This window comes from Crocodylus siamensis, chromosome 3 (genome assembly GCF_052110815.1).
Source record: "Crocodylus siamensis isolate JL-2025a chromosome 3, ASM5211081v1, whole genome shotgun sequence".
Taxonomy (NCBI): Eukaryota; Metazoa; Chordata; order Crocodylia; family Crocodylidae; genus Crocodylus; species Crocodylus siamensis.
The window spans coordinates 260,221,144-260,244,388 of NC_143397.1; the positions used below are offsets into that span (position 1 = coordinate 260,221,144).

At 64.5% G+C, this 23,245-nt stretch overlaps 2 protein-coding genes across 4 annotated transcripts; both read right to left on the bottom strand.

Moving 5' to 3' along the window:
* Positions 1-591: 591 nt before the first annotated feature.
* On the bottom strand, positions 592-12,453 carry LOC149869769 (WD repeat-containing protein 97-like). Of its 3 annotated transcripts, XM_090040901.1 has the most exons (9): positions 11,875-12,450; positions 9,384-9,515; positions 8,538-8,735; positions 8,304-8,419; positions 7,392-7,557; positions 6,558-6,632; positions 5,166-5,350; positions 4,278-4,339; positions 593-1,469 (listed from the first exon to the last, which is right to left on the bottom strand). In XM_090040901.1, exons 1-9 carry the CDS (start codon positions 11,965-11,967, stop codon positions 1,267-1,269), a joined length of 1,230 nt encoding a protein of 409 aa, XP_089897027.1. In that variant the 5' UTR covers positions 11,968-12,450; the 3' UTR covers positions 593-1,266. The 3 variants fall into 3 exon arrangements, with proteins under 3 accessions (XP_089897026.1, XP_089897028.1, XP_089897027.1); XM_090040900.1 differs by lacking the exon at positions 8,304-8,419 and having other exon boundaries at positions 592-1,469; positions 7,392-7,691; positions 11,875-12,453; XM_090040902.1 differs by lacking the exon at positions 8,304-8,419 and having other exon boundaries at positions 592-1,469; positions 7,392-7,586; positions 11,875-12,452.
* Positions 12,454-12,896: 443 nt separating this feature from the next.
* On the bottom strand, positions 12,897-23,228 carry WDR97 (WD repeat domain 97). The gene is made up of 15 exons (XM_090037725.1): positions 21,914-23,228; positions 20,673-21,330; positions 20,390-20,538; positions 20,064-20,300; positions 19,831-19,921; positions 19,226-19,445; positions 18,995-19,134; positions 18,794-18,869; positions 18,340-18,495; positions 17,958-18,128; positions 14,467-14,658; positions 14,177-14,290; positions 13,763-13,909; positions 13,279-13,350; positions 12,897-12,962 (listed from the first exon to the last, which is right to left on the bottom strand). The coding sequence occupies exons 1-15, from the start codon at positions 23,226-23,228 to the stop codon at positions 12,897-12,899; spliced, it is 3,804 nt and encodes a 1,267-aa protein (XP_089893851.1).
* Positions 23,229-23,245: the final 17 nt, after the last annotated feature.

Genomic DNA, 23,245 nt, shown 5'->3' on the forward strand with positions numbered 1-23,245 from the left:
AAACGCCGCCGTTTCCCGCGCTTGCCCAGCGCCACGCGCTGCGCCCCGCCCCCGCCGCCGCCGCCGCAAGCCTGAGCGCGCCACAGCCGGCCCCTCGCGCCCGGGCCCGCCCGCGGCGGTTGGTGACGTCGGCGGGCGGGGCCTCGTGCCGCACTCGTGTCGTCGCGCTCCCCACAACGGCTCTGGCCGGTGGCCCCGCGCCAGGCCCGGCCCCGCCCCGCCGTGCGCGGCTGCCGCGGTGCCCTGCGGTCCCCGTCCCCGTCCCCCCGGCGGGGCAGGCCGCCCTCCGAAGGCGGCGCCTGCCCGTGGGCCCGGCCTCTCGTTACCCCGTGGAGCTGCGCAGCGCCCGCCGCCTCCGTCGCAGGGCAGGTCCGCACAGCCTTCTGCAGCCCGGGGCCCTGTCGCCGGGCCCCGTGCTGGGGGCGGGGCTACACATGCAAATTGAAGCCAGCCATAAAGGAATTGCACATTTTCCAGCTCTAATAGCATAGCTGGATGGGCCTTTTTATGGCAGCTAGTTACTTTGCAGGTGGCACGGCGCTCAATGAAGTGCACAGTTCACCAATTCAGTGTCCATAGGTGTAATGGATAAAGGGGGTCTCAGTAATGAGCTGGGGTTCATGTTACACCGTCGCATCCATGCCTTCGCACTCACACCACGTGCCCCTCGCACCATGTACCTGGGGTCACGCATCGTGCCCTCCCATCCGTCACCCCCTTCAGTGCCTTGTCGCACCCGGGGTGGATCCAGGATGGGGCAAAGCGGGGTCCCGGGGCTGGGAACTTGCTGCGTATCAGGCATCAGCGGGACTGCCGATAAGTTACCCACGTGAATTGCTTTCGTCTGTCATCGTTTGCCTTGTTACTACGTGTAGTTGTGTTTTTCTTAAGTCAATAAATCTTTCTTACCTTTCTACCCCCGACTACACTCTCAACCCTGAACCCTCCGCAGGCGGCTAGAACAGGTGGGTCCCTGGCCAAAGCCAGCAGCTGGTCAGCCCCACTAGCTTGACCAAACATACCCTGTCGTGATCTGCCCATAGCAGCCTACAAATGGGAACACAGATAAACTCCACGGAGACATTTTGCGGGTAGGAAGGAGGTCTGTTACAGAGCTACAACCAATCACTAGCTATTCATCACGTCCCAGGAAGTGGCTGGACGACCGCCACCGCTCTGCACTCAGTGGCCTCTGCAGAGCATCTCTCATGGATCGTAACAGTGCGCCGGAAGTCAGGCTGTGACCAGCCCCAGGGTCGCCGCGGCTCAGGGGTAGCTGTCTGCGAGGGAGAACTTGGGGATGAAGTACTTCTGCACTTTCTGGTGCACGGCGACGAATGCCTCTTGTGAAGCTGGAGTGTCCAAGTCGTAGGGGAACGGACTTAGGGTGATTTTTGGCAGGGGCAATCTAATAGCATGTACAAAACCCTTCAACAAAGGCCGTGGGATGATGCGCGGGAGGTAAAACCCTGCGTATGGAGACAAACAAGAGCACGTTAACAAAAAGACCTACAGGAGAGCATGGGCAGACCTAGCATTTTGAAAAGGGGTGGTGCATTGTGGCATATCACACCTTACATATTTTTCTCCCAGGAAGAAGGAACTAGAAGCTTCACTAATATGCCAAGGGCCTGGAGCTGTATTAATCAGTTTAAGATGAAAGGAAAAACAACTACAGCTCTATTGGAAAGCACACTGATTTGCTATAAGATACATTTTGTATTCAAAACAGAACAATATAGGCAAAACTAATATTTAAAACGTTTCTTTAGTCCTGTCATCACTGGACTTAAATGTATACCTCCGAGATGCACAACCCAAAACTAAACCTCCTTGAGCATCTTGCCAGTGCATCCAGTGCCTCCCTGGAAGTTACTTCCACACCCGAGTCAGCGTTCCTCTGAGTTAATGTTTGCACGGCAGAGTTAATGGTTTTAGGGAGGGTTGAAAACAGGCTGCAGGGCTGTGAAGCAGGAGCTACATTACCAGGAGGAACTAAGAGGCAGCAGAATTGCAGAGGAAAGGCTAGCTCCATTAGTGGAACGTGAAGAGGAGAGAGGGTCGTTAACACCTGTGGAGTGAAGAGCTTAGGAGGAAACAGAGGTGGCAATGAGCCATGAAGTCAAGGGACTCCCTCACTGCTGCCGAGTGGAAATGCAGCTGCCGCTGCCAGACGGTTGGTTTTAAGCGGCACCCCCAGCTCCGCCCTTGCGGGATGGTGTTGAGGCCTCTCCCTCGTCCCATCCTATCTGTGGCCAAGGTAGCTGCCTTGCAGTGTGTCCCCCACATGCCGCATGCAGCTGCACGTGTGCTGTGTGCCTGTCTGCCAGATGTGCGTGTTCTGGGGAGGTCCTTACGGTTCACATCACGGTAGCAGCCAAGCATGCAGAATGCAGCTGAGCAGGATGCGTGCACAACAGACGTCCTCTGACAGTCGCTTGAGCTGCCCACAGCTGTGCGTTGGCACAGTTCACTGACCCCAGCACGCTGCCTGGAGCCATCCGCTCACTACAGCTGTGCACACTTCCCAACACGGCCATGTGCCCGGCAGTGACACTTCACAGCGATAAAGCCCTTGTCCCCCCAGAAAGGCCCATCCAAGGGGAACGCGGGAAGCAGACGGGAAGTGTGGCACAGGTCGGTGACAGCACCATCCAACCTGTCGCAGGCTGGCCTTTTTCCTGCCACACCAAAGTAGCTTGCAGGACACGGTTTTATTCTTCAGCATAAAACCTTGGCAAAGTATCTAAACAAGATAGTTTCTCTGTCCCCTGTGGACTGTTTTCCCTTGCTTCTTGCAGCCTGAAGGGAGAATCCAGTCTCCATGAAATCACTACAGTGTTGGTGCTTTGTCCTTCACTCTGGCAAACCAAACTACAGAGGGACAACCTGGGCTTTGAAAATAACAGCTGTCCTTACTTACAAAGGCACGACCAGCTGGGAGCAAAGCACTTCACTCCTTCCTTTTTCCGGATCAAATCAGCATCATACAGCTGAAAGGAACGGGAAGGTCTCTGCGAGAGCCGTAACACTCATATCTGATGCCCTGGCACAGAGGAACGGAGCAGGCTGTTTGCCACCTGCTCCCCCGACTTGACCCCTCTGGGCTGAAGGGTGAGAAGAAGCCCCGGCAGCCGTAACCGGCAGGCAGGAGGAGAAGCCGAAGGAAAGCCTTGTTTGCTGGTTGCAGCCTGCCACCCCGGCTGGCACGAGGGGGCGGGGGACAGCAGGGCGGACACATGCCAGCTGCTCAGTCCGGGTACAATTCCAGATCTGCATTAGTCATTGGTGCATGGCTCATTTAGGAGCCAAACCAAACCAACAATTAACTCGGAGGAGTCTGCCTGCGACCATGGGGTGTGTGTTGGGTCATAGTTTCATAGTTAGTAGGGTTGGAAAGAATCTGAGCAGATCATCAAGTCCGACCCCCCGCCATGACAGAAAAGAGTACTGGGGTCAAACAACCCCAGCAAGATGTTCATCCAGCCTCCTCTTAAACACCCCCAGGGTAGGGGCCTGCACCACTTCTCTTGGAAGTTGGTTCCAGACCCTAACCGCCCTGACCATGAAGTCGCGCCTCCTGATGTTGAGTCTGAATCTCCCCTCTGCCAGCTTGTGACCGTTATTCCTGGTCACTCCTGGCAGTGCTCAGGGGAACAGTGACTCCCCCAGTGCCTGCTGATCCCCCCTGACTAGTTTGTAAACGGCCACTAGATCCCCCCTCGGCCTTCTCTTGTGGAGGCTGAACAGGTTCAGGTCCCGTAGCCTCTCCTCGTGGGGCCTGCCCTGCTGCCCCCGACCATGCGAGTGGCCTCCTCTGGCCCCTCTCCATGCTGTCCACATCCCTCCTGCAGTGCGGCGCCCAGAACTGGACGCAGGACTCCAGCTGCGGCCTGACCAGTGCCGCGTAGAGGGGGAGGATCACCTCCCTGGACCTGCTCGAGATGCACGGGTCGATTGTGTCACTGTTGCCCTGGTCTCCCCTCTGTGTCACCCACTTGTGCAAACTGCAGTGTGAGCTCCCTGGGGCGGGAGCCGTGTTTTCTGCACAGCAGCTAGCACATGCGGGCCTGATCCTAACCGGGGCTCTGATGATGAACACAGAACCAGAGATGCTTCATGTTATAATTAAACCCATGGTCAAGGAGGTAGAGAGAGAGAAAGAGACAAGAGGAAGAGAAGCCTCTGGGAGAGGCCCCAGGAAACAGGACTGACCATGGAAGTCCCTCTCCTGAAAACTGGGTGGGGAAGGGATGGAAGCTGGGTCCACTACTTACGCTGCAGCGATCTCCTTCGAGCCAGAGTGTTGGTTTCTCCCAGCCGCAGGATGGCCTGGCTCCTGGCACAGAAAAAGCAGTTATTCTGTATGCCCCACGGTGCTGACAACCCACTTCCCTACCCGTGGGAGCTACTACACGGGTCTGATGGGAAACCCCAGAGTGCCAATGCAAGATCCTCCCTATAAATCTTCCATGAGTGATCGACTGACATAGTATCGGACAGTGTGCCGTGTTGCAAGCACACGTGACCAAAGTGTGGCCCGTAAAACCCTGTGGGGCAGCCATATGGCTGACTTGGGGCTACAGTGTCCAGAGGTCCCCGCACATAACGCTCCATCTGGCCCTTAGAGAAGGAGGCAGCGCTTCTGGGTCACCACTCCTACATGAAAGATCAGGGTGGCACTTTGGACATGGCCCTTACTGACAAATGAAGGGGTTGGCAGAGGGGAGCACGGCCCAGAGTAAAGGAGCAGAAGAAAAGCTGCCTGGGCACATAGGACCTGCCATCCTGGACCTGACCTGATGTGCCCTGTCTCTGATACCCACCAGGACCATGTCCCTTTTCTCTACTCTGCAGCCCTTTGGATGGCGATCCCAATGCTATGGATGTCTCAGTGACTCCATGGCTCAATGGCTGTCCCTTCCCAAATTAGCTCCTCACACCCGAGTGCAAATCAGCCTCTCCTCTGGGCACCTGACAAGGAGCTGTTTCACAGGGCAGCTCTTTAGAGAGTGGAGAAACCGTCTGTCCAAGCTTGTACCGCTGTGCCGTGCGACCAGGTGCCATGCTCACCAGCGAGCAGGTCACTTCCCCCAACACGCGCCCTGCCAGGAGCTGACAGGAGGGAAGGACAGAGCTAGGAATCCACGTCTCCAAGAACTTACTTCCCCAGGGAGGGCAGGGCCACCACGGCGTTCGTGACATCCTGCATCCCGGCAGGTTTCAGCCTTTCCAAGCTCCTGCGCAGCTGCATTCTACAGAAATGGTTTACGGCGTCGATGGGCTGCGCCGATGCCGCCAGGCTGCTAGCAGACGGCAGAGCCTTGCACCACGCAGCCGCCTTCTTAGCCTGAAACAGGAGTCACAGGAAGGAGTGAGCTCGGGGAGGGCTGTGGCTCTGAGCCTGGCGCCCACTGGAACGATGGTGTTAAAAACATTCACTGAAAACACCAGCTCCGCAGCCGTCAAACCAGCAAACACATCAGGGACGATGAAGAAGGGAATTGGGAACAAGACTCAGAGTACTGTGATGCTCCTTTATAAACCCACGGGGCATCCACACTGTGAATCCTGCACAGAGGGGCATGAAGGGGCTTCCCTAGGAGGAGACTCATGAGGCCTGCCAGGCCCGGGCAGTTTGGAGAAGAGGCGCTGGAGGGGGCAGACGGGTCCACAACACACTCAATGGAGAAGAGAAAGTCCCTGAGATTTATTCTTGACTGTCTGTCACCAGACAGGGACAAGGGTCACACGTGGACCGAGCAGGCAGCAGTTTAACACGAACACCAGGGAGATCTTTCCCCCACAACATGGCACTAAAGTGGAGACTCGTGGCCCCAGGCATGGTGGGAGCCGAGAGCTCAGCCACATTCACCAGGTCTTGGACACGTGCATGGAGGAAAGGGGCGTGGGTGGCTCTGGGGCAGGGAGCGAGGGGCACGGCCTCCGCATCAGCCCTGCCTGGACCTCAGTGCTGGAGGCTGCAGGGGAGGAACAGGGAAAACCCTGCTCGGACCCGGTCACTCTCCCTCCAGCTCCACTCTTTGGTGCAACATAGGGGACCGGGCAAAGTGGGCCTGGCATCTGACCCTGGATGTGGCCACACTGATGCTCTTATGCTTCAGAAGACCCCCGAGTGTGGGAGGCCGTGGGCACATGGGGTCCAGCACATCCCAATACAAGGGGCAGTGTTGGTCATACTGCAGGAAGAGACCCCTACGCGGCAACAGGAAAATCCAGGAGGCAGAAGCCACCATGCGAATGTGCTGCACCATCCCCGCGGTGTCTGCCCGGCAGAGCCCTTGCACCAGGCTGCCCGGGTCGCTGGCTCCGGGCCGGCTTTCTTGGTCTGCTTGGACCCCAAGCACAGTGAGGGCTTGGTCTGTGCCTTCCCCAATCTGTGCCCAGCTGCATACACTGCTGGTGCCCCTCTGATACCAGGGGCTCAAGCCACAAGCACGTGGGGAAGGAAGGGAGCAGCCGGCAGCAGCTGGGCCAACACGAGGACCTGCCTGGCGGCTGGGCGGCAGGGACTTCTCCAGGGCTGGGGCTCTCACCTTTGGGCTGCTGCCAAGGATGTGCTTTCTTCCAGGCAGAGCCTCCTCCAGATCCAAACCGCGCCTCTGGTGATCCTGGGCAGACAGAAATAACCTGTCAAGACCTGACGGCCCCATCCCCACTCCGGACCCCAGGCAGGATGGCACGGGATGGCTCCTGCTCAGCGTGGACCAGCTGCACCAGCGCCGAGGCTGCCCCAGGACCCTTCCCTAGGTTGAACCAGCCGGATCGTAGCAGCTGCAGGCAAACAGCAGGAGAGAAAGCGCAGGCGCTGGCCAGGCCAGGCCTTCAGCAGGCAGGGGACAGCCAAGAGCCCGGAGTGGGAGCGCTCCAGCCTCTGGGGCCTCCCCACGTCGCTGGGAATTGCAGCGACCCTGTGCAGGGCACCAGCGGTGTGCTAGGGGCTGCAGGGCGGGGAAGATGCCTCCCTGCTCTGAGAGCATAGGCAGGAGGTGGGGGGCCATTCAGCGAGGGAGTTTGTGCTCCATCTGACATCCCCAGAGCTTTGCTGCTTGGCAGTGCCATTGCTGTGGGTGAGAGGGCCGGCTAGGACCCCCTGTTACACCACCAGACCAGCTCCCTCGTCTTCAGCTCAACTAGTCCCTTCCCTGCATCAGGGCCCAGCCCACTCCATGCACGCTGCAGACCCTTGCCCTGCTGACACCCCCAGGCTCTCCATCCGCACGGCCACGTCCCTCCTGGGGTCTGGGCCACTGCTGGCACTCTTTTGGCAGGGCTACTTGGTCCTCCCCCAGGGACAGGAAACCTGACCCTGCCCGCATCCAGCATCCAGCCGGGCAGAGGGCACCTGCGATCAGGAAGAAGCGCCGCACCTGGAAACTCTGCATCGCGCCTTCCAGCCACTGCGCACACCGCCGCCGCAGCACCGCCTTGGTGACCTCCTTCTCCGCGGAGAAGTCCCAGGAGTCCATCTCCACGTAGAAGTAGCTGCGCGGATCCTGCAGGCCCAGCTCCAGGAAGAGGTCCTTCAAGGGGTCCCTGGGAGCAGACCAGGGGGAGGCGAGGGGCTGAGGATGCCAGGAGAACCGGGCGGGTCCCCAGCTGGTGGGCCTTTCAGACATCGTCCTTCTCCCCACTGCACGGAGGAGGCTGGAGCTGCGTGTCCTGGTGCCCTGCACGGCCAAGGGGAAGGGGAAGGGGAAGGGTCCTTCCTCCCTCGGGTTGCTGCAGGCTGCGATTGCCAAGGGCCCAGGCCTCTCTGTGTCTGTCCTGCTCTGGGCAAGACCCCCTCACCACCCAGCCCCGAAATCTACCCCTTCTCCCTGCTCCGCACCGCGGCTGCAAGCACCTGCGGCAAACCCCGCTGCTTTCCTGCCGCCCGTTCTGCCCTGGAAAACGCCCACCGATGGAGGCATGAGGATGGCTGAGCCCCAGGCCAGAGCTCAGATCCCCCCGATCCCCAAGGTTATGGCTCGAAGGGCTCAGGGACAGGCACGCCATGGGAAGCAGCCAGGACAGAGCTACATCCCAGCTCTGGCCGTTGCGACTTTCCTTGCAAAGCTCAGGACCCTGCCAGCGACTAGGGGCTAGCCAGGCCAATGCCCCTCGTGCCTATCCTGCGACCACAGCACCACTTACGCCAGCTCAGGAGGGGCCAAACCCTTCACCCCTTTGGGTGTTCTTCGTGCCCAAAGCTCCCTCCGGCCTCAGGGGAAAGACTTCCTCGGACATCTCCGTGGCTCCGTGCCCCAGCCCATCCACCCCGCCGGCCACCCCGCGCTTGCCTGCGCGTGATGGGCGTCTGCAGGAAGCAGGCCATGAGCTCCACCAGCAGCTCCTTGCTATCTCTGGAGAAGGCCAGGAGGGCACGCAGGGCAGCCAGCACAAACTTCCTCTGAGCCTGGAGAGAAGGCAGGCCGAGTGTGGGCCAGCCCCGACCCTGGGAGAGCGAGCAAGACTGCCGGCGCGGCGCGGTGCGGCGCAGCGCGGCGTGGCAGGGCAGGGCGGTTGGGGCTCACCTGCAGCGTCGGTGGGTCGCTTGGGTTCAGCGCGGCGAGCAGGGCAGCGTGGACCTCGCCGCCATCCTCTGCACCCAGCCGCTCGCGCAGCGCCAGGACGGCGCTGACTATATCTGTCTTGGCGGCGTAGCCGGCAGCAGGCAGCGCCTCCAGCAGCCTCCGCACCACCTCGCTCACGCTCAGGTCCGGCGGGAAGCCCTGGCAAGGGGGAAGGCGGTGTTTCAAGGAGCCTCTCTGCCTGTGGCGGCCCCCCGGGTGACTGTCACTAAGCAAGCCTGGGGTGCCCAGGTTGCTGACCCTCTGCTCCAGAGCCGGCAGCAACACGCAAAGCAGACGCAGCTGCCGGGGGCTCTGGCCCGCACGGAGGGGTGTCAGAGCGGGTTGGGGCTGGGGGGGCCTTGCCGCAGCACCTGCGAGCTGCCGCTCCTCGGGGTGGCCTCCCACGGGGAGGGGACTCCCAGCCGCGAAGGAGAGGCGGGGGGGGGGCAGCGCCCAGTGACACGGCTGCGGAGGCATGCCCGTGAAGCTGGGCCACGGGCCCCTTGGTGTGCCACGACCACCTTGCCTCCTGCCACGGCTGTGCAAAGCGGCACTGCCAGCCCCGGTGACCATAGTCCAGTGCGGGATGGTGGCAAAATCACGCCTCGCACGAGGACTTGGCCCTGCCCGGCCTCACAGCACTGGGCAGCCATGAATAGGGTCGCCTGCAGCCCCCTCCCGCATGGCAGCCCAGGGGGCCTCAACCCGCCTGCCAGAGGGGCGGAAGCGGGGCAGGGGCTTGCTGCACGGGCTCCCCTCTGGGCCCCGTGGCACCTGGGGGGTGGCACAGGTGGGCGCGGGTCTCACCATGGAGCGGAGGTGGTGGCAAACCTGCTTGAACCACTCCGCGTCCTGGAACGGCAGCAGGAAGGGCGGCACGGCACCGTCCTCGGGGAACGCTGGCTCCTCCAGCTCCGTCAGGAAAACGCTTGGCACGGGCTGCAGTGGGAGGGGACAGCAGGGAGCAGCTGGGGCTGGAGCAGCGGGCGGCACTGCTGGGGGCTTGCAAGCCTCCCCCGTGCCCCCCAGCACCGACCCAGCTTGCCTGCCTGTCTGTGTCCCCGGCAGCCCTGCCATGCCAGCCCTGACCCCCGTTTATGGCTCTGCCCTGCCCTCCGGGCAGCAGTCACGGCCACGGGCACGAGGACTGACGGACAAGACGGAGCCCGAGCGGATCGCCGAGGTGCGAGTGGCTCAGTGGGCGATGCCAGCCCCTGTCCTCCGCCACCCAAGTGGACACGATGAACAAGTTGGTCCTTTGCAGAGATCGAAGACCGCTGCCCCGACGGGTCTGAGCGTGGTGGGAGGAGGTGCCAAGTGATGCCGGGGCTCCTGGGGCCAGGGGAGAGGGTGCCCATCTGCCCCATGCCAGCAAGAGAGGGAAGAGACAAGCAAGCGCCAAAGGCTGTGATGAAGGAGCTATCCGGCTGCCGGGATAAGCAAGTCTGGGGACAAGCTTCTCTGTGAGCGCTGTGCTGCGAGCGCCCTTCCCAGCAGCCCGGAAGGCAGGCCACAAGACTGGCCGTAAAAGCTGCTGGATCCGGCCCGCTCGGGACAGAGGGAGCCGGCAGCCAGCGCAGGCCCGGCTCTAGAGACTCGGTGAGCAGGAGCAGCGCTCAGCACCAAACGCGCCGCTACGGCACGAGACGCCCGGCGGGGGCGGTGCCACACGCACCCCGACTCAGACACGGGCGTCCGGCCGTGACACGTGGGCGGAAACACGAGGTCCTCCAGGAGGCCGTGGCTGCGGGTCCCGTGCTCTCGCCAACGAGACGGCCCAAGAAGGACCGGCGACGGCTTCGGGCCACAGAAGTGATCGGCCCCGATCCAGACGGAGGGAGAGGAACGTTCCCGAGCCGGCCGCAAAGCCACAGCTCCGCGACCGTAGAGGAGAACAGCTGGACCGTGGCCCTTCCCGGCTCCGCGCAAGAGCGAAGGCGACCGTCAGAAACAGGCGTCCAGCGCGGAGACCCGGGGAGAGCAGGAACCGGCCTGCCCCGACCCACGGGAGAAGCCCCACGGCGCAGAGGATCGAGAAGGGAAGGCGATGAAGATGTTGCTGCCTACCCCACCCTGCCCCGAAAGGCCGTGCCGGGGGAAAGGCCACGTTCCAGGCCGGCAGAGCTGTGGCCAACGCGGCATTTTTTTAAAGCACCTCGGGAACCAAGGAAGCCCAGGCCGTGGTTTACGAGACGGAGGAGGTAGCGACGGCCCCCGAGGACGCGGCCGGGCTCCGCGACCGGACGGCGGCAGGGCCACATACTTGTGTCCCGCGAGCGGGAAGCACTTTGCTTTCCCCTGGGGACCGAGGAGGGCATGAGACATCACTCCTCAGACAAACACCTCTCCAGCCGTGTTACGCAGGAGGACGGTCCCGCAGCGAGGCGGGGGCTTGGATCTCGTCGCGGGGGGACTGCGAGGGGAGGCCCGTAGGACAAACCCTGCCCGTCCGGGTCCTGCGCGGGTCTGGGGGCGCGAGGCAGGAGGGACAGGCAGGGCCCGCCCTGCACAGCACGTTGGCGCCGTCTCTTAGGAGACGCGTCTGGGGGGTCTTAAGCTTTCCCCAGAGGCGCTGGGTGTTTGGGATGGGGCTGGGCTGTGCCAGTGCTCCTGTAGCACCAGCCCCGCAGGGTCCTCCCTGGAGGGTCTTGCCCCCGTGCTCAGGCTCAGCCCCACGCTTCACCGGGCATTTCCCCCTGCTCAGACTGGTCTGGACTGGGGGATTTTGCTTTCCTCTGCCTCAGCCTGGGTTTTCTGCAGTGCCCATGACCCCCCGGCAGCAGCAGGACGTTGGCGGCCACGGCCCCCCTGCACCCCGGGGACTGGGGCGATACCTGGGGCTGTGTCGGGGCAACTGTGTTGTGCAGCTCTGAGGCTGGGCACGGGGTTTGTTGGGAGTGGGAGCGCGGTTTGGACGGGGCTGATGCTGCATCAGGCAGGGGCTGGACTGGATGTGACCCTGCAGCTCTGTGAAGAGACCCCTCAGTGCAGGGCCGGGAGCGCAGCAGTTACCCGGCTGCACCCCCTTTGCTAGGCCCAGGCTGACACCGGGGTCTCCGGCCCTGTATCGAGCAGCACCAGCTTCTCCGGCACAACCAGAAAGGGGTGCAAGACGAGAGGGGCAGACGACCGTGCCCCAGAGCCGGCCCACAGCTCAGCACCGCAGGGTTCGCTGCCGGGCTACGCTCAGGGCGCAGCAAGACGCGGTGGGACCCCGCCAGACAGAAGCAAAGGCACAAGAGGCCTGGGGGCTCGGGGGCAGGAGGGAGGGGACCCGCGGCACAGGAGGGGTGCTCACCTGGGGCTGGGCAGGCTGCGGCCGGTCCGGCTCCGAGGGGCAAGCACGGGGCAACGCGCGGCCTGGCACGCTGCACGGCACTGGCTTCTCCATTAAATCAGAGGCAGGTTAGGAGCAGCACGGCTGGCGGGATGGGGATGGGGTGCTGGCCAGGCCAGGTCTGTGCACAGACCGGCTCCTCCCAGAGCAGAGCCCAGGGCCCCAGCGCCGTGGGGCAGAGTTGCACCAGGGCAGAGAAGCCACCTGGGCGGCGTGGGGAGGGCTGGCCCCTGCCCCCGGGGGCTGGAGCAGAGGCTGCACCTGGGGCTGGGAGCGGCTGTCGCTGCAGCTCTGCTCTGTCCGGGCCCTGGCCCCAGATCCTCCCATCCCCTCTCCAAAGCAGCAGCCAAGCCCCCAGCACAGCCCCAGGCCTGGCTGGGACGGGCAGGAGCAGCAAGAGCAGGGAGCGAGAGTGGGGCTCCCTTCCCGGCCGGCTCCACGGAGCCTCTCCCGTGCTCCCGGCAGTGCGCAGAGGCCGGGCCGGGGGCCGCGCAGCAACAGTGGGAGCGGATGAGGAGGCTGAGACCAAACGGGACCCACGGGAAGAGGCGGTGCGAAAGCAGATGAAGCCCAGGACGGGAGCTCCGTGCATGGATGCTCACGCGGGTCAGGGCGGGCTCGAGCAAGCACATGCCCTAGTGAAGCAGGAGCGGGCAGGATCATCCTGTTGGCTCCTGGGAGCTTTTCCCGCGCTCTGGGCAACAGGCAGGTGAAGGGCAGGGCAGGGACGGCGACGCCGGGGGGCAGATGGGAGGCACAGACGGAGCGGTGGGAGAGAGCGGATGGCAGCAGTGCAAAGCCAGGCCGATGCGAAAGCACTGCGGATGTGACGTGAAGGCAGGGCAGGAGCCCCATGCACAGATGCTGACCTGGATCTGGAGCTCAACGATGGAGGCGTGGAAGGGCGTGTGGGCTCGTGCGCTCCATGGCGCACGCACTGGCAGGGGCGGCGGCGCTGGCTTTGGGTCACAGACAGACACGCGTCAGGAGCAGCCTGGAGCCAGCAGCGAAGCCAGGGGCGCACAGCGAGGCAGGAGCGGCCCGGGGGGCTGGAGCCCGAATGGCAGCAGAAAGCGGGGCAGGTGGGGATGCCTCAGGGCCCGTGCGCACGGTGCAGGCTCAGAGCTCCCCGCCCAGCAGCCAGCCTGGAGCAGGGGCCGGCTGCCGCCCAGTCCGAGCCATCGACCCCGGGATCCCTCCAGGCCACCCCAGGGAGGCGTGAAGGACCCGCCGAGCCCCCGGCCAAGCAAGCGGGGAGTCACAGGACGGCAGGAGGAGGCAAGAGCGGGAGCGGGGACAGGAGGCACGAGGCAGCCGGGCAGGTGCGCGGGCACCAGGGCAGGAGGCCGGCGGGGAGCCACTCACCTGGGTTGGGGCCCCGGGGGCGTGGGAGGACGTGCGTCCCAGGGGCCTCTCCGACACAGGTGCCGACATCGGCTTTGGGTCACAACAGAGAAGCACGTGTCATATGTCACGAGCGGGCCAGCCTGGGCCGACCCCGGCACTAGCCAGAGCAGAGCGGGGACGGTGAGGCCAGGAGCGCGCAGCGATCCAACGGGGGCAGAAACCGGCACGGCCAGGACAGGGGTAGGGGCAGGGGCAGGGGCTGGCTGTGCGCCCCAGCCCCTGCCCCACTGTGCCTTGAAGCCCGTGGGGAGACCCAGGGCAGGTCCAGCTTCTGGAGACCACCTCCACCTGTCCCAGCCCCGTGGCTGTGGGGGCAGCTCTGGTTTGGGTCCCGGTGGAGGTGCGTGCCTTCCCCCCTGCAGCTCTGGCCCGGGGCAAGGACTCACTGCCGTGAGGTCTGGTCCCACTCCACTGTCCACACCTGGTGTCGGGTCCTGCTCACCTCCACAAGCCAGGACGTGCGGGATGCTGTCTGGATGCCTTCCTCCTCCTCTTCCTCTTCCTCCTCCTCCTCCTCCTCCTCCTCCTCCTGCTGCTCCTCAACAGACCAGCACTGGTGCTGGACAAGGACCTCTCTGCTGCCCGGCTCCTGGCGGGGAAGGGGGAGCTCCCTCAGCGCCTGCCCCCGCTCTGAGGCTCGGGGCCAAGGCGCTGCAGTGTCGGCCGCCCGCCGGCAGGAGCATGGGAAGGGTCTCGTGACCCCCTGAGCTGCAGGGACACGGGGCTAAACCGGTGAGGCAGCTGGGCAGGATGCCCCAGGAGGTGCTGAGACCCCTCAGGGGAGGGGAGGGGAGCAGGCCCAGGGCCAGGGGAGCTCCAGCAGCGGGCCCCGGCCCGCCTCTGGGCCCCAACATACTTGCGGCACGTCCAGCTGCAGCCCCTCATGCACTGAGTCCTGCTGCTCCCACAGGTGCCTCACTGCCACCGAGTTGGGGAGGTAGCCGGACGACAGCCTGGGCAGCGTCGCGTCCTGTGAGCGAGCAGGGGCCACGTGGGTCACCGGGTGCTGGCATCACCGCCCCAGCTAGACCCCCACCCCCCTCCCGCCCCCAAGGCACGAGGGCCAGGACATGGCTGCCGGGAAGGAGTGCAGCAGCCCAGCTACAGCCGGGACAGGCCAGAGGGATGGCTGGTTGGTGGCCTCACCTGGATGCTGGTGAAGGATGCAGTTCGGGAGGGGAAGAAGCCTTTGATGAGCTGTGGTGCGGGTGGGAGCTGGAGGCTTCTCTGCATTTTGGCCCGGGGGGCGCTGAGCACAGGCTCCGAGACACCTCGCCGAGGGCTCCTGTGCAGGCGAGACTCTGGGGCCTTCAGCAGGGCAGCATCGGTGGCTGGGACCTTGGGGCAAAGAGTGGCTGCAGTGTGCACCAGGGAGTGTGCAAGCACCCGCTCTACCACTACAGCTAACATGTTTAACGATTTCTTTGCCTCCGTCTTCCTAAGTAGGGACCAGAACAGCCACCTCCCTGCTGGGCCCCCTCGGGCCCCAGGGGAGGCACACCTGGGCCAAAGGTTAGCGAGGAACTAGTTAGGGGGCTTCTGGAGGGGCTGGATGTATTCACGTCAGCCGGCCCGGATGAACTCCCCTCTTGTCAGCACGGAGGCGGAAAGGGATCTGGGGGTCATCATTGATGCCAAGATGAACATGGGACAGCAGTGTGGGGACGCGGTCAGGAAGGCCAACAGCACCTTGTCCTGCATCCACAGATGCATCTCGAGCAGGTCCAGGGAGGTGATCCCCCCCCTCTACGCGGCACTGGTCAGGCCACAGCTGGCTGCCGCACTGCAGGAGGGATGTGGGCAGCATGGAGAGGGTCCAGAGGAGGCCACTCGCATGGTCGGGGGCAGCAGGGCAGGCCCTACGAGGAGAGGCGACGGGACCTGAACCTGTTCAGCCTCCACAAGAGAAGGCTGAGGGGGATCTAGTGGCCTGCTACAAACTAGTCAGGGGGGCTCAGCAGGCATTGGGGGAGTCCCTGTTCCCCCGAGCACGGCCAGGAGTGACCAGGAATAGCGGTCACAAGCTGGCAGAGGGTAGGTTCAGGGTAGATATCAGGAGGCGCGACTTCACGGTCAGGGCGGCTCGGAGCTGGGACCAACTTCCAAGAGAAGTGGTGCAGGCTCCTACCCTGGGGGTGTTTAAGAGGAGGTTAGATGCACATCTTGCTGGGGTCGTTTGACCCCAGTATTATTTCCTGCCATGTCAGGGGGTCGGACTGGATGATCTGCTCAGGTCCCTTCTGACCCCAGAAACTATGAAACTATGAAACTGCACAGTGCACCAGGTAACGTGTGAGCATGCACTGTACCACTGCATGGTGCACCAGGGAGTGTGAGAGCACCCACTGTACCACTGCATGAGGCACCGGGGCATGCAAGTGCCCACTGTACCACTGCAGTGTGCACCAGGGAGCATGTGAGCACTTGCTGAACCACTGCACGACGTACCAGGGAGTGTGGGCACTTACAGATTTGTGCTCCAGGAGACTGGGGGCAGGAGAACCTTTAATTAGCACAGCTCTTGGAGCTGCCCAAATTAAAATGCCCAGAGTATCATGTGTATCAGCATCTGCATGCTGAAAAATGGTGGCAGGGGTGCTTTAATTAAAGCTCATCAAACCAGCTTTAGTTAAAGTGCCCCCACTTTCAAGTATGGGGACACTGATACACATGACACTGCAGTCTGTTGCAGTGTGGTAAATGCCACACTCCAGCAAACTCAATTAATTAAATCTGCTCTAATGCACTGTAATTACAGAGTGTTGGAGCAGCCTCCCTCCAAATGCATAAGCCCACTGGGGGATGGGGGGACTGCTGCCACTGCTGGCCCACTGAGTGACCCTTGCAAAGCCAGCAGACCAAGGCACTTAAGGGAGCCCACCCCTGCCCCAGCCCTGGCACAATCTGTGGGCGAGGCAAGAGCCCCCAAGGGCACACTCGCCTGCCTGTACACTAATGCCAGGAGCCTGGGCAACAAGCAGGAGGAACTCATCCTCCTGCTCAGTGCAAAGAATTATGACGTCATTGGGATAACGGAGACCTGGTGGGACTCCCCCCATGACTGGGCCACGGGTATAGAGGGCTATACCCTGTACAGGAGGGATCGTGTTGACAAAAGGGGCGGGGGTGTAGCTCTCGATGTGAAGGAAAGCTACATGTCCCTGCAAGCTGATGTTGGCGACCGGGATGGACAGCTAGAGACCCTCTGGGTAAAAATTCGTGGGGAATTCGGCACAGGGGACACAACGGTGGGAGTCTACTACAGACCTCCCACTCAAAGTCCCGAGCTTGACCAGGAGTTCGCCCGGGAACTGACTGAGGCCGCTTGCTCCAGGACCTTGGTTGTCATGGGGGACTTCAATTACCCGGACATCTCCTGGGAAGATCACTCAGCAAAATCCGAGCGGTCGCAAAGCTTTCTCTCGTGCGTGGATGACCTCTACCTGACTCAAGAAGTCTATGGGCCAACGAGAGGCAAAGCGCTGCTCGACCTGGTACTGGCTACGGGGGACGACCTAGTGATCGATGGGAAGTTGGGTGACAGCGACCACGAGCTGATCACCTTCACCATCCGCCGGAAAGCTGGCAAGTCAGTCAGCAACACAGAAGTCCTTGACTTCAGAAAAGCCGACTTTGACAAGCTCAAGAGGCTTGTCGGTCAGGCCCTCAGGGACCGTGACCCCAGGGAGTTGGGAGTTCAAGAAGAGTGGCTGCTTCTCAAGGAAGCGATCCTCAGTGCACAAGCTAAATCTATTCCAACACGGAGGAAAGGCAGCAAGAAGGCACAGCAGCCCCCCTGGCTCTCCAGAGACCTAGCGGACCTCCTGCGGTTAAAAAGGAAAGCCTACAAAGGATGGAGGATGGGATTCACTTCCAAGGAGGACTATTTTGCACTGGTCCGGTCCTGCAGGGACCAAACCAGGAAAGCCAAGGGATGACGAGGTCGAACGGTCACAAACTCCTGCAAGACCGTTTCAGGCTGGACATAAGGAAGAATTTCTTTCCTGTCCGAGCCCCCAAGGTCTGGAGCAGTCTGCCAGCGGAGGTGGTTCAAGCACCTACATTGAACACCTTCAAGAGTAAATTGGATGCTTATCTTGCTGGGATCCTATGACCCCAGCTGACTTCCTGCCCCTTGGGCAGGGGGCTGGACTCGATGATCTCCCGAGGTCCCTTCCAGCCCTGATGTCTATGAAATCTATGAAAAAGCCCTGTGTGAGCATGCACTGTACCCCCGTATGATGCACCAGGGAGTGTGTGAGCACCCAGTGCGTGGGGAGGCGTGCAGCACAGAACATGAGGGGGAAAGAGCTCTCACCCCTAGAAACACAACTTCACACCCAGCCCTGTGCACCCGCCCATTCCACATGCATGCACACACCACTTCCACACGTATGCACATGTGCACACCTTCTCCATCATATGCCCATCACCTGTGTGTGCCAGTGGTGCGCACACACACACACGCACGCATGCAGGATCCCATTCCTGCCAGGAGCTGGGAAGACCTGGGAGAGAAACACGCGTGGCAGCCACTCCAGAACCCTGCGCCACGCCGTGCACTCCTGCCCGCCCGGCACCCGCCTTCCAGCAGCAGGGACAAGCCCTCGCCCGTACGCCCTGAGCGCCCACCGCACCTGCAGCTCCTGCCCTGCCGCCTTGTCTGCGGGGGACTCCGGGAAGGCCCCCAGGAATGTGTCCAGGGCTTGCAGGTCCCCGACGGCCCAGGGGTCGGCTCCATGCTGGCAGGCCTCCAGCACACGGTCCGCGTCGAAGGTGTCTTGCTCAGGAATCTGGGGGTGGCAGCACTCTCATCACTCGCGGGTCTGTGCCGGCTGTGCCCATACCCCCTGCCGCCTTCCCACCACACTGGATTTAAGGCACAGAGGGTGCCCTGGGCAGGGCAGAGCCAGTGCTGGGAGGCTGAAGACCCCCCCCATCCCATGGAGCAGCAGCTTGTTGCACCCCCCGGCTCTGCTGCGTCGGAGCCCACCCAGCCCCTGTCCTCCTGGGAGGCACCTGGACGCGGAGCTGCTGCCCATAGAGGATCTGCAGGTACCGCTCGAAGGCCTCATCTTGCAGCTCCTGGCTGAGTCGTGGCGTGCGGCCGGCCCTCAGCTTCCCCTGACGCAGCAGCTGCAGGTCCAGGTCCCGCGCGGCCAGCTGGGCACAGGCCTGGGGACAGCAAGACGTGGTCTCCGGCGTCAGGATGCTCTGGGGTGCCCTTGGCAGAGCCCCTGGCACCAGCTCATGGGGGAGGCTGGAGCACAAGGGCGCTGTGGTCACCGTGCAGCCACCCCCTTCCACTGCACCCCAGGGTCCAACAGGGCCCCCGCTGGGGTATGGACCCTGCTTCCAGCTGGAAAGGGGACACAGAGCCCGGAGAGACCCTGTGTGGCTCTGCCCGCAGCAATGGGGGCTGAGCGAGGTCCCCTCCAGCGCAGGGGCCTGTCGCCCGCCCTGCAGCCAGTACCTCCTCCATCTCCTGCTGCTCCCGCGCGGGGTCCTGGCACGCCGGGCGCTGCCAGTGGAGCGTGGGCCGGCGCAGCCTGGGCGAGAGGGGCAGGCCATCAGCGTGGCTGGGTGCCCCGTGGGCAAAGCCGGGGTGCTCGGGGCCCAGGGCAGACGCCGCTGGGGGAGCTACCGGGCACGGCTCCCCCAGCCCAGCGCTCACCGGCCTGTGGGTGTCGGGGCCTCGAGCTGCAGCCCCGCTGCGGGGTCCCAGGGCAGAGGCTGCAGCAGGGCATCGGCCAGAGACACGGACACGGACACCGTCGGGTCCTGGGGAGGCTCCAGGAACCTCCTGCACAGCAGCTGCAGGAGACGAGGGCCCGAGTCCCACCGGCCGCAGCGGGGCAGCTGGCGGGGTGTGGGGTGGGCAGCGCAGGGGGCATCAGCTCAGCACCTCCCCGCCCCTCTGGGCACCGCAGTGAGGGACGCCCAGCCTGGAGCTCTGCCCCGCGCCTGCCCGGCAGGGCTTGGTCTCGGGCACCTTGAGCAGGCAGGACCGGGGCAGGTACTTGCTGTGCTGGATGCGGTAGAGGTGCCGCTCGATGCCCACCAGCAGATCCCCGCGGTCGTTCGCGAAGGCCAGGCTGTGCGGGATGGTATTCAGCTTCAGGTGCCTGTGGGGCAGCAATGGCCGGAGGTGAGCACCACGCGTGGGCTCCCTGAGGCAGGATCAGGCCCATCCAACACCCCCCCCCCGAGACAAACCCTGTGTGTGACCTCAGAGCCACACGACAGTCGCCCCAACACAGCCCCCAGGACACAGCTGCAGCACCCGGCACACGGAGCGGGAAGGTGGGGGCAACAGGCAGCTCAGATGGCAGCACGGGGTGGGGGCAGAGTCCGTAACGAGGGGCGTGTTGGGCTCCGGGGCCCGGAGGCAGAGGGAAATCGGGAGAGTGAGAGGATGGGGGCGCCGAGGAGGAGAGCATGAAGGCAGACAAGGGGAGACCCCAGCCCAGCCCCCCAGCACTGGGGCTCGGGGTGGGGACCCAGCCTCACCGGAGCAGCTGGTTGCGGTGGTCCCAGACCTTCACCGACCCATCCCGGCTGGACGAGGCAAAGAGCTTCAGCCGGGGGCAGCAGCAGAGGCCTGGGGCATGGGAGCAGCCGTGACCCGGGGGCCTGGCTGCCTGCACCGCTGCGGGGCCCGGCCTGACGTACCCACAAGCCCCCCCGTGCCGGCTGTGCCCCAAGCTCCCTGCCTGGGGCTCGGGGGACACCGCCAAGCCCACCGGTGATCTCGTCCAGCGGGTCGTCCTCGGGCGGGTGGTGCCGGCGGGCGCGGGCCTGCAGGTCGTACTGGGTGACGCGGTACGTGGCGCTCTCGGGGTCCTGCAGGGCCACGGCCAGGGCGCTGCCCAGGGCGCACATGTGCAGCACGGGGTGCGGGCAGGCGAAGCGCAGCAGCGGGCTCAGGGAGTCCTCGGCGTAGGGGAAGACGCGCCATACCTGCACCGCGCAGTCCTCGCCTGCGCGGGGGCAACAGCACTGCTCCTGGACCCACCCCCGGGCTGCCCCAAGGCACGGGGGTCTCGCCGGGGGAGGCGCGGGGGCTCACCGGCGGACACAAGGGCGCTGCGGTGCGGGTACGCGGCGAGCGCGGTGACCCTCTGCGAGCCGTGTGCCTCCACCCGGCACTGCACGCGGCCCGAGCCCCAGTCCAGCACGCACAGCCGGCCGTCCTCGCGCCCCACCACCGGCAGGTACCTGCCGGCGACACGCACCCTTGGGCCCACGCCGAGACCCCACGACTGGGGGCGGCCAGAGCAACCCCTGCTGCGGCCGGGAACAGGGAACGGCCCCCTGGCCCCCGCTCCTGCATCCCTGGGCCGGGCGCTCACCGGTTCTTCTCCTGCAGGTGGACCGGGAGCCGGTACCAGTGCTTGCGGTCGCCATGCTGCTCCAGCACCTCCCGCCAGCGGGCGAGGGCCACGGCGCCGTCCACCACGTGGCTGTAGAGCAGCAGGCAGCAGGCCCGGGCTGGCCCGGCGGGGGCCGGCCCCGCTCGGTGCACAGCCATGGGGCTGACGGCCGCGTTGGCGCGCAGCAGCTCGCCGCCCTGCAGCAGCACCAGGAGGGTCTCGCGGGGCAGGCAGTAGGCCGCGTGCAGCACCGTGCGCGGTGGCTCTATCCGCAGCACGGACAGCACCTGCCCGGTGCCGGTGGCCACCAGGCGCACGGCCGCGTCCCCGCAGACGCACACGGCCCGCAGCGGGAAGCCGGTGCCCGGGTTGGGCACGTGCAGCTGGGTGACAGCGGCGCCCAGCCGCGTGTGCAGGGCGTACAGCTCGTTCAGCCGCCACAGGTCCACGGCGGCGCCGCCCAGCGACACCAGCCAGCCGCTCCCGGCGGGCGCCTGCAGCCGCACCACGGGCCCCTCCACCGCCACCTCGTCCACCTGGTCCACCGTCTGCAGGTTCCAGGTGCGCAGCGTCCCGTCCTGCGCGGCCGACAGCACCAGCGGCCGCTGCGGGTACGTGGTCAGCGCCGTCACCGGGCCTGCCCAGGCGAGAGGGGCGTGGGCCTGAGCCGTGGGCCGGTGCCAGGCAAGGTCTGTCGTGCCCGGGCTCCCAGCTGTGGGCCACGTGCACCCATGGGGCGTCCACACCCTGAATCCTGTGCCAGTGCTGGGCCCCGCACCTCCAAAAAGAGGTGGAAGAACAGGAGAAGGGCAGGAAGGATGAGGAGCGGCACAGGGGGCTTCTCTAGAACAAGGGTCACACGTTGACCGAGCAGGCGGCAGTTTAACATGAACACCAGGAAGGTCTTTTCCCCCCATTTGGGGGGGCTTGTGGCCCCAGAGGTGGTGGGAGCCGAGAGCTCAGCCACATTCACCAGGGCTTGGGCACGTGCATGGAGGAAAGGGGCGTGGGTGGCTCTGGGGCAGGAGCGAGGGGCACGGCCCCTATGTCAGCCCTGCCTGGACCCCAGCGCTGGAGGCTGCAGGAAGAGAGGAACAGGGGAAAACCCTGCTCGGACTGGTCACTCTCCCTGCAGCGCCGCTCTCTGCCCGTTTGACACCTGGGAATGGACAAGATGCACCTGGGTCTGCCCCAGTCCAGGCAGCTCCCGTTCTGCTCACCCGTGTGCCCCACGAAGATGGTGCGGATGAGCCAGTCCTGGTCCCAGACCTTGATGGTGGTGTCGCGGGATGCCGTCACCACGCACGCCTCCTCCTCGCAGTACACGAGGTCCGTGATGGCTCTGCCAAGAAACACCGTGAGCGGCTGCCCCCCGCGGCAGGGGCCCGCACTGCTCAGGGATGCCCGAGGCATGGGGGGGTCACCGCAGAGACCACAGGGGCCATGGGCAGGATGGACGAGGGGCCCTGGCCATGCTCTTGACTTCTGCCTCTGCCGGGAGCAAGCGCCAGCAGTGTCAGAGCTTGTGCGAGGGCAGCGCGATGCCCCCTCCACCCGGGTCCTGCCAGACCCCAGCTCCCCGCACCTGTTATGCAGCTCCCTGTGGAAGGCCGTGAGCTTCCCGTCCAGCACGTTGAAGACAGCCACGCCAGTGCCGCAGACGGCGAAGCAGAGTCGGGGGCTGCCGGGGCCAGCATCCAGGGCCAGGTGGGTGAGGGCGTCTGTGGGCGCCAGGCCCTGCTGCATGGTGGCTTCGCAGTGCAGCTGGCGGGCGCCATAGCGGAAAGCCCAGAGAGAGAGGCAGCCATCGGCGCCCGTCAGCACCCGGTCCAGCTCGGGGCTGTAGAGGCAGCAGCACACGCCGCGCGGGGCCGGCGTGACCGAGAGGACCTGCAAGGCAGGGTCCAGGACCTGCAGGCTGCCACTGTCCCAGGCCACGAAGACGTTGGGGACAGCAGCGTGGAGCAGCCCCTCGAGCGGTGCCGGAGCCCGGGCGCAGCCGGTAGCCCAGCCGTCAGCGCCGTGCAGGTGCAGCTGGCCCCGGGCATCCAGCACCACGAACCGCGTGGCCCGGCTGTCATAGGCCACGTGGCACACGGCGTCGGGGAAGGACAGGTGCTGCACGTGCTGCAGGCCGTGGGCCAGGTGGGCCGGCTGCAGCTCCTCCTTCCTCAGCTGTGGGGAGGGGAGGGGACCCGTCTCACCACGCTGACCCCGGGGCCCCCCGCAGCAGGGAGCTCCCCACGCCCGCTCCAGCACCCACCGACGCGGGGCAAAGCTGGGGACGGGGAGCCGTGCCCCAGGGTGCACAGGACGTGGCTCAGGGGCTCCGGAGAAGAGCTGGGCACCGCGGGCAAACCCCCGGGGCCCTGCTCCCTCCAGCACCTTCTCCACGGCCTCCGGGAGCGCAGCCTGGAGCAAGGCCCAGCGCCGGCAGGCTCGCCTCCCTGGGGCCGTCTCCTCGTCCTCCTCCTCTGTCTGCACCAGCTCCTGGCTCGCCGGCGGTGGGGGACTCTGGGCCCCCATCATGGTCATGGCGGCTGCAGGAGAGC

What these genes read in the sequence shown, in the direction of transcription:
- LOC149869769 (XM_090040900.1), bottom strand. Translation starts at nt 11,967, where the DNA reads ATGGAGAAGCCAGTGCCGTGCAGCGTGCCAGGCCGCGCGTTGCCCCGT. An exon ending in CGCAGCCTGCCCAGCCCCAG is followed by an intron (nt 9,516 to 11,874) that starts GTGAGCACCCCT and finishes CTCCCACTGCAG; the next exon opens with CCCGTGCCAAGCGTTTTCCT. An exon ending in GCGACCCACCGACGCTGCAG is followed by an intron (nt 7,692 to 8,537) that starts GTGAGCCCCAAC and finishes TTGGCCGTGCAG; the next exon opens with GGCACCAGGACACGCAGCTC.
- WDR97 (XM_090037725.1), bottom strand. Translation starts at nt 23,228, where the DNA reads ATGACCATGATGGGGGCCCAGAGTCCCCCACCGCCGGCGAGCCAGGAG. An exon ending in TGCAGCTGGACGTGCCGCAA is followed by an intron (nt 13,910 to 14,176) that starts GTATGTTGGGGC and finishes CTTCCCCGCCAG; the next exon opens with GAGCCGGGCAGCAGAGAGGT. An exon ending in GCACGTCCTGGCTTGTGGAG is followed by an intron (nt 13,351 to 13,762) that starts GTGAGCAGGACC and finishes TGTGACCCAAAG; the next exon opens with CCGATGTCGGCACCTGTGTC.